At 41.2% G+C, this 9010-nt stretch overlaps 1 protein-coding gene across 1 annotated transcript in view; it reads right to left on the reverse strand.

Moving 5' to 3' along the window:
- The window catches only part of pgm2 (phosphoglucomutase 2), a 63792-nt gene extending 54787 nt beyond the window's left edge, over nt 1-9005 (reverse strand). Inside the window, exons 1-2 of the mRNA XM_072252902.1 lie at nt 8900-9005; nt 6920-7087 (exon numbers count right to left, since the gene is read on the reverse strand). Of these exons, the coding sequence (XP_072109003.1) occupies nt 6920-7087; nt 8900-8977 (246 nt within the window). The 5' untranslated portion in view covers nt 8978-9005. The remainder of the gene's footprint in view (nt 1-6919; nt 7088-8899) is intronic.
- Nucleotides 9006-9010: the final 5 nt, after the last annotated feature.

Below are 9010 nucleotides of genomic sequence, written 5' to 3' on the forward strand. Positions count from 1 at the left end.
GCAGTTTTCATCGCTGGGGCAAATTTGATCCGCTGTTCCATAATTTCCCGTGGATAATCTTCGTAAAAACGGATCTCAGAACCCATAAGTTTAAAAACTCTGTTTCCTTGCACATTTTATGATTTGGTCTTTAACTTTAAAGCGAAGAAAGTTGACCAAAATAGGGCGAGATTTACCTGAGGTCTGAGAATTCGATATTAAAATTCTATGAGCTCTTTCAATATCAGGAGGTTGAGGTAGAATATCCGGAAACAAAGATTGAAACAAATTGGCAAAATAGTCCAATAAATTCCCACTCTCAGAACCTTCCTTGAGTCCGATAATTCGTACATTATTTCGACTAGACTTCTCTAATTCGACAATTTTACGTTAAGCCTGTTCCAAGCGGGTTGAAATATGCACAATCTGATGTTTTGATTCTTTAAACTCAGTACTCAAGGAAATAATATTTTCCTCAATAGTCTGAAAACTCTTGTCGGAACGACTTCAACTCAGAAGTGTTATTCTCTATTTTGTTGTCGAGATCCATCAACGCATGTTCCAAACGCTCAGCCCAGACAGGCGTATCTTCCGATTTTTCTTTCAGAGTTTTTCCCTTTTCATTGCTGGATTCAAAAGGCAATTTTCCACTTCTTAAAGGATATGACATGATGACAACTATTTCCCTCTAAGAGCTGAGAAATAAAAGGTAAAAATTCAAGGTTTAAACTGGGGAAAAGGAGGAATTAAAGGCAGCCGCAAAATTTATGTATTACTCCATCAAGCCGCAGGCGGAAGTCTGAGTGTTTTCCATTTCTGCGGGTTCTTTAACCGGCCACGGGGTACGTGACAGTACGCCTCCATCAGATCTTCCCTCAATCTTCAACATTCCAAGGAATGAAGTCCTAACCTATTCAATCTTTCATCATAACTCAGGTCCTCCAGTCCCGGCAACATCCTATAGGTAGGCAACCAAAACTGTACACAATACTCAAAATTAAGCCTCAACGATGCCATATTCAACTTCAATGTAACATCCCATCTCCTTTATTCACTACTTTGATTTATGAAGGCCAATGTGCCAAAAGCTTTTTTAATGATCCTATCTGTGACATCACTTTCAATGAATTATGGACCTGTATTCCCAGATCCCTTTGCTTTACCGCACTCCTCAGTGCCCTACTGCTCACTGTACAAGACTTACCCTGGTTGGTCCTACTGAAGTGCAACTCCTCACATTTGTCTGCATTAAAATTCTATCTGCTATTTTTCGTCTTAATTTTCCAACTGGAAAATTCCCACTGCAAGCTCTGATAGTCATCCTTGTGGTCCACTACACCCCCAATCTTGGTGTCATCTGCAAATTTGCTGATCCAGTTAACCAGGTTATCATCCAGACCATTGATCCAGATGTCAAACAACAGATCCAGCACCAATCCCTGTGACATGCCCACAGACACAGGCTTCCAGTCAGAGAGGCAACGGCTTCTGGCTTCTCCCACAAAGCCAATGTCTAATCCAATATAAAAACGCAAACATGAGGACATCTGCTGATGCTGGAATTTCAAGCATGTGTGTTGTCTAATCCAATTTATTACCTCATCTTGAGTGCAAAGCGACTGAGCCTTCTTGACTAACCGACCATGGGGGACCTTGTCAAATGCCTTACATATATGTCTTGTGCATATAGACAACACCCACTGTCTCATCTTCATCAACTTTCCTGGTAACTTCCTCAAAAAACTCAAAGGCTAAATAAACACAAACTACCAAGCAGAAAACCAGGCTGACTATCCTGAATCAGTTCATATCTATCCAAATAGTCATAAATCTTGTCACTTAGAATATCTTTCAACAACTTTCCCACTACTGATGTCAAGCTATAATTTCCTGGTTTATTCCCTTTTACAATTTTGTCCCTTGCAATTGTTCTGTTCTTAACATACTTGCAGAATCCTTTCTGATTCTCCTTCACCTTCTCTGCTAGGGCAACCTCATGTCTTCTTTTAACCCTCCTGATTTCTTTCTTAAGTGTTCTCTTGCATTACTTGTACACCACAAATACCTCATTTGTCCCTCCCTACTAATATTACTACGCACCTCCTTTATTTTTCTTAACCAGGGCCTCAATATCTCTTGAAAACCAAGATTCCCTATACATGATATCATTTATTCAGATAGGCACATACAAACTTGATATTCTCAAAATTTCACTTTTGAACGCCTCCCACTTACCAAGTACACCTTTGCCGGTCTGTCCCAATCCACACTTGCCAGATCCTTTCTGATACCATCAAAATTGGCTTTTCTCCAATTCAGAATCTCATCCTGCTGCTCTTTTTCCAAATTTACTTCGAAACTAATAGCATTATGATCACTAGATGCCAAGTGTTCCCCTATACAAACTTCAGGGAGCAGAAATATACCATTCAGCCCATTGAGTCTGCTCTGCCATTCAATTATGGCTGATTTATTATCCCTCTCAACCCATTCTTCTGCCTACTCCACATAACCTTTGATGCCCTTACTAATCAAGAACCTATCAACCTCCATTTGAATATAACCAATGACTTGGCCTCCATTGCCATCTGTGGCAATGAATTCTACAGAGTCATCACCCTCTGGCAAAAGAAATTCCTTCTCATCTCTATTGTAAAGGGACATCCTTGTATTCTGAGGCTGTACCCTCTGGTCCTAGACTTCCACATTGTACGAAATATCCTCTCCACGTCTAGGCCTTTCAATATTCAAAAGATTTCAATGAGATCCCTCCTCATTCTTCTTCCAGTGAGTACAGGCTGTGAGCCATCAAACGTTCCTCATACATTAACCCTTTCATTCTTGTGATCATTCTCTCGAATCTCCTCTAGATGTTCTCCGACCATCAGTATGTATCGACGAATTATAACTACTATAAACTTATTCTACACTTTTAGGAAAACTGATTTCACTATCATAATTTGATTTCACCATATTGTGACCTTCTGGCCCTTTTGAGATAAGCTGTTTGCACAGATCTATTAATGAGGAAAGACTCTGAAACGTCTGTAGACAAAGTGCAAGGAACATTAACAATGCAAGTAATACACACAAAATCCCAAACAACAGGAATTCTGCAGATGCTGGAAATTCAAGCAACACACATCAAAGTTGCTGGTGAATGCAGCAGGCCAGGCAGCATCTCTAGGAAGAGGTACAGTCGACGTTTCAGGCCGAATACTCAAAATGCTGGAGTACCTGTCCTGGTCTTCGTCCGAAACATCGACTGTTTACTCATTTCCATAGATTCTGCCTGGCCTGCTGAGTTCCTTCAGCATTTTGTGTGTGTTACTTTGATTTCCAAAATTTGCAAATCTTCTCATTAGTGATTAACAACGCAAAACATGAAACACAAATGGACTTTGGGATGAGATGAAAAGAAACCAGGAAATGGTCTATAGTTGTAGACCAGATGTGTGAAGTGCTTTAACAGGAAGACCAGGTTGACATAATTACCTATTGATTCGTTCCCAACAAATATATTGACACTTTTAAACAGAGCATTTTCCATTCTCTCTTTTGGTTTTAAGCTGCATTGAATTTTAACAAAATTATTTTAAAATAATGTAAGGATGAAATGTGGTGCTATCGACGAATGTTGAAGATCAAGTGGGTACAGAAAGGTTCAAATGAGAGGGTTTTGTCTGAAGTTGATAGACCACGGATACTGCTAGAGAAGATTATGAAGTTAAAAATTGCTTATAGTGGACACGTTACACTGAGAGATAACATCTTGTCGGACTTGCTACATGGAAAGGTGGAGGGAAAGGAAGGAAGAGGAAGACAAAGAACAACGTGGCTGGATAACATCAAGGATTGGACCAAGCTGGACAAGACTAGGGATGTTGTGGACAAGTGTCGGGACAGAGCGGTGTGGAGGGAAACCATCCGCCAACTGGAGATTCCAGATGCGACCTAACAATGAAGGATGAAAGACATGACAACACTTAGAACTTAACACAAGATATCTCTCTCTATATTATATAAAGTCACACAGATTAACAAGGTCCACACCAATGGTTGGGGAACCAGGACTATTTTGTGAGAAATTAGCTGCTAGAACAAACCATAAATGGACGACACTGGCAAACCAACCTAAGCACAACCTGGATTGACTACCAGAAAGCATATGATTCAATGCCCCACACATGGATCCAGGAATGCCTGTCCCTGCACAAGGTCAACAAGGCACTAAGGACCTTCATCAAGAACTCAATAGGCCATTGGAGGACAATGCTACAAGTTAACTCAAAGCCAATTAGCACAAATGACCATCAGATGTGGAATATACCAGGGTGATGCACAATCCCCACTGCTGTTCTGCATAGGCTTGAACCCCCCCCCCCCCCCCCCCCAGCCAGATCATCTCAGAGTGGATATGGATACAGGTTCGAGAGTGCAGTGACCATCAGCCACCTCCTGTACATGGATGACATCAAGCTTATGCCAGAAGTGAAAAGAGATATTGACTCACTAATCCACCTGACAAAGATCTACAGCAGAGACATCAGGATGTCATTTGGACCGGAAAAGTGCAGCCGGATGGTAGTGAAAAGAGGCAAACTCATTAAGACTGAAGGAATTGAATTACCTGAAGGTCACATACCAGGTGTACAGGACAGCTACAAATACCTGGGGATCCTGCAGGTACATGAAAGCCACAGAGAAGACTCAAGTAAGGCTGCAACATCCAAGTATCTCTAAAGAGTGAGACAGGTCCTAAAAAAACCAGCTTAGTGGAAAGAGCAAGATCAGAACCAACAACATATTCACCCTACCAATCATCAGGTACCCAGCTGCAATAGCGTGCTGGCCAAGGAATGAACCGGAAGCTGCTGACATCAAGACACAGAAACTACTAACAACACAGAGGATTCCATCCAAAGTCCAACGTCAAGCGACTATACACCCGCCAGAATAGGGGAGGATGGGGACTTGGAAATGTCAAAGCCACAGTCCTGGAAGAATTGTTAAATATCTATGAGTATGTCAGGAAGATGGCCACTGCATGGGATGTACCATCGCCAGATATCCAAGGTGGCTGACATAAGGAAGTCCTACCAATGGCTGGATATGGCAGGGCTGAGGGACACTACAGAGGTGGTGCTCATGGCTGCACAATAACAGGTGCTGAGCACAAGGATAATAGAAGCAGGGTTCTATCACACCAGACAAGATGCAGACTGCCCAAGGAATCCAGTGAAACCATCCAACACATAGTAGGAGGATGCAAAATGGAGGCAGGGACAGCATACACTGAACGGCACAACCAAGTTACAGGAAATGTGTACAGGAACATCTGCATGAGCATGGGTTGGACACTCCCAAGTCCAAATAGGAAACACCCGAGAAGGTAGTGAAGAATGACAGAGCTAAGATCCTGTGGGACTTCCAAGTACAGACTGATAAGCATGTACTGGCTGGCCAACCAACCAGACTTGGTAATACTGGACAAGGAATAAAGAAAGCAATAGTAATAGACGCACCAACACTGAATGACAGTAACATTAGGAAGAAAGAATATGAGAAGCTGGAGAAATGCCAGGGCTTGAAAGAGCAGTTAGAAAGGATGTGGAAAGTTAAAGCCAGAGTAATCCCAGTGGTAACAGGAGCACTGGGCTGGGAGAGTGGCTCCAACAAATCCAGGGAACAACATCCAAGATCTCAGTCCAGAAGTGCGCACTACTAAGAACAGCAAAGGATACTGTAACAAACCCTCAAGTTCCCAGGCCTCTGGTAGAGGACCCGAGATTGACGAAATATATGTATATATGCATATATGTACACAGAGACAGAGAGAGCGAGATTCATAACATGTACATAACCTTAGCTAATAATGCATGTTTTGTCTTAAAGTGAAACCATTTCCAACTTATAATCACATAACAGAGGAAGCAAACAGGATGATCAAACAGGATGATATTACCAAAGGACCTGAGTGTCAGCCAAAAGCATGGACTCTATATTTCTGAAAAATAAATGCAAAGAATAGACAGTACCGTGTAAAACTCCTTGGCACATATATTGCCCTAAGACTTTTGGATAGTACTGTAGTAATTTTAGGCATTGCACAGTACTCCTGTCGCAAAAGAAAAATTTCATAACATATGTGAGTGATGATAAACCTGATTCTGATATGGATCCTTATTATGGATTGAGAGTGGGAAGGGGTCAGGGACAGGGGAATCATGGTTGGAAAAGGGAAGGGAGCGGGAAGCACCAGACATTCTATAATGATCAATAAACTAATTGTTTGGAATCAAATGACATTGTCTGGTGTCTCAGCACCCACACCACCCCCTGCCCTTAGCACTTCTCTGCCACCTGTCCCACAACCCTCCCGTGGCACTCCATCTTCACTATTCCCAACATGCGTTGCTCATGCCAGATTCACAAACACGCTCTCTGCTCCACATTGTGATAAAGTCTTAGGTAACCTATCTACATATATGTGCACAAGACTTTTGCACATTACTGCATTCACCCAAAATGGAAGAACACATCTGTTTACATATTTTAGCTGATGGATTAATAAAGGTATTAAACAAAACATTGCATTCAATGATTTAAAAAAACATACCGTGTAACAGAGAAGTGTGTTTTCTCACCATGTAAATAGTTTTGATAGAAAGTCAAATCATTTAATTAACTACTTCACATTTTAGGGAACATGAAAAACTGTTCCTGCCCAACTGACCAAATGCTTGTAGTACTTAAACAACACTTCCAAATCTGTGGCAATGAATTCCACAGATTCACCCCCCTCTGGCTAAACAAATTTCTCATTGTTGTTCTAAAGGGACGTCTTTGTATACTGAACTTGTGCCCTCTGCTCCTAGACTCCCCTACTGTATTGAATTATAGTTCAATGTAATATTGGAATCCTTCTCAAACAATCTACCTGGGTTGTCTGTATAATGGTCAGGTCATTCATGCAGGAAAATCCTGGTCCCATGACTGACCGTAACCCTGCTGTTCCAAAGAGCATCCTGGGCCCAAAATACTTCCGAAGCTGTTCAATGTTCCCATCACAGTTCTGTTGTTTAACTTCAGCTAATGTTTTAGGATTCTAGAAAATAAAAAAAAACATGAGTCAATGATCTACAAGGTAAACAACTTCAAGCTATACTTTAACTAGTTACAGAATAGTACAGTAATTCTTTTAGCAAATGTTTAAAAACATACCAATAATCAAAGAGTTAGAATCAAGCTTCAGGGTTAAGAACAGAAAGTAACATTGGTTATACCATAAAATATAGGAGCAGATTTAGACCATCTGGCCTATTAGGTATGCTCTGCAATTTCATCATGGCTGATCATTATTTCATCATGATCCATTTTCCCTCTCAACCCCATTCTCCTGCCTCTTTTAATGCAATGTGCATCCTTGGATGTTAAGATCCCAACTATAATCTTCTTTGTGCCATGACTCCCTGATGCCCACAACATTATACCTTCCAGTCTCCAACTGTGCTACAAGATAGTCTACCTTATTCTGTATACTGCAGGCATTCAAATATAACACTTTCAGTCCTGTATTCATTACCCTTTTTGATTTCGTCCTCACATAATACCACAACTCATCCCACTGACTGCAATTTTGCCCTACCATCTTCCTGACAGTGACATTACACACTGCATCTCTTTGTATGACAAGTGCCCCATCCTCAGCCCGGTTCCCATTCCCCTGCCAAATTGCAGTGCAATATTTATTTACCTCTGCTGAGGGAGACATGCATTAAAGGTAAGGATAATATGCAAATCAGAAAATGAAAACTTAACATTTCAAATGATGCAATGAAACATTTCTCTAGAATTTAATTTTATTGGAAAATAGTTGCTTTCTTTAAATGTGCACCCAGGTTTCATTTGCCTTTGAGAAAAGTACAGTTGATAGCAAAATTCGATTCAAGTTTCTTTGAAAATGAATGCTAGTATTGTTCCTTTAATTCACCGAAACAAATTTAAGTGACAGTAATGAAAAGCAGCATAACTAGTGTAGGAGTACTGTGGAATAATTCGTGGCCGACACTCTTCCTGCATTCATATTCATTCTTCTCAATAACAGCCCTCTGCTTGTGAAATTTTAACCAGAATAACCTCTTTCTGAGATCAAATGTTATACAATACATAAACCAAAAACACTAGTAACAGTCACATTGGACAACAACTCCTATAAAATCTGAACATTTTTAAAGAATAAAGACATATATTAACAGAACTATTATACGTTCTCAATAAACTCAATTAGTTTCATTTCAGGTCTCTACCGAACCCTTGAGTCAAACTGAAAACCTCCAGTACTTCTAAATTCCCAATCACTACAAAAATCACATGGATCACTTTATCTATCAGAGTTCCTGCAAGTGGTGCAAAACCTCACGGCTTCAATTCAGGATGAAGTGATTGACCATCTGTTATCAGATTCAAAAGAGAAAGATAGAAAGTGCTGGGCAAACACGGAAGAAAGCTCGGATCACTAAATCGACGCTTTCTGGAAGTGAGAATAGTTTTCACCATTTATCCAAATATTTGGGGGGAGGAGTCTTAAAAATCAACGCCTTCTATTGTTAATTAAAAAGCATTATACTTCAGGGCGATAAGAGATGAATTGCTAGAACCAGCAAGCAGACGGCAGGTGTGACTAAAGAACAAGTGTGTGGTGGAACAGTTTGACAGGAAAGAGTTACTGGTCGGAAACACTTTCAGAGGAGCAAAGATCTTGGCAGTAGGTAGCCGGGAGGTAAAAGCGTCAACCCTCCGCTCCCCAGGGCTGTCAAGACGTGAAGGCAGGACAGAAGCTTGCTGACATGTAACTACAGGCATCTAGTCCCTGCCCTCCAGCCAGCCTCCCCTCTCCGATTCTATCCTTCCTCCTCACCTTGTCCCACTTCAGCCACTGCGCGACCGCCCGGTCAAGTTCATCTTGCGAAGCCATTCCCGCACTACTCACTGTCATGCACCGTACTGGACCAGTTACACTCTGGCCAAT

This window comes from Mobula birostris, chromosome 3, assembly GCF_030028105.1.
Source record: "Mobula birostris isolate sMobBir1 chromosome 3, sMobBir1.hap1, whole genome shotgun sequence".
Lineage (NCBI taxonomy): Eukaryota > Metazoa > Chordata > Chondrichthyes > Myliobatiformes > Myliobatidae > Mobula > Mobula birostris.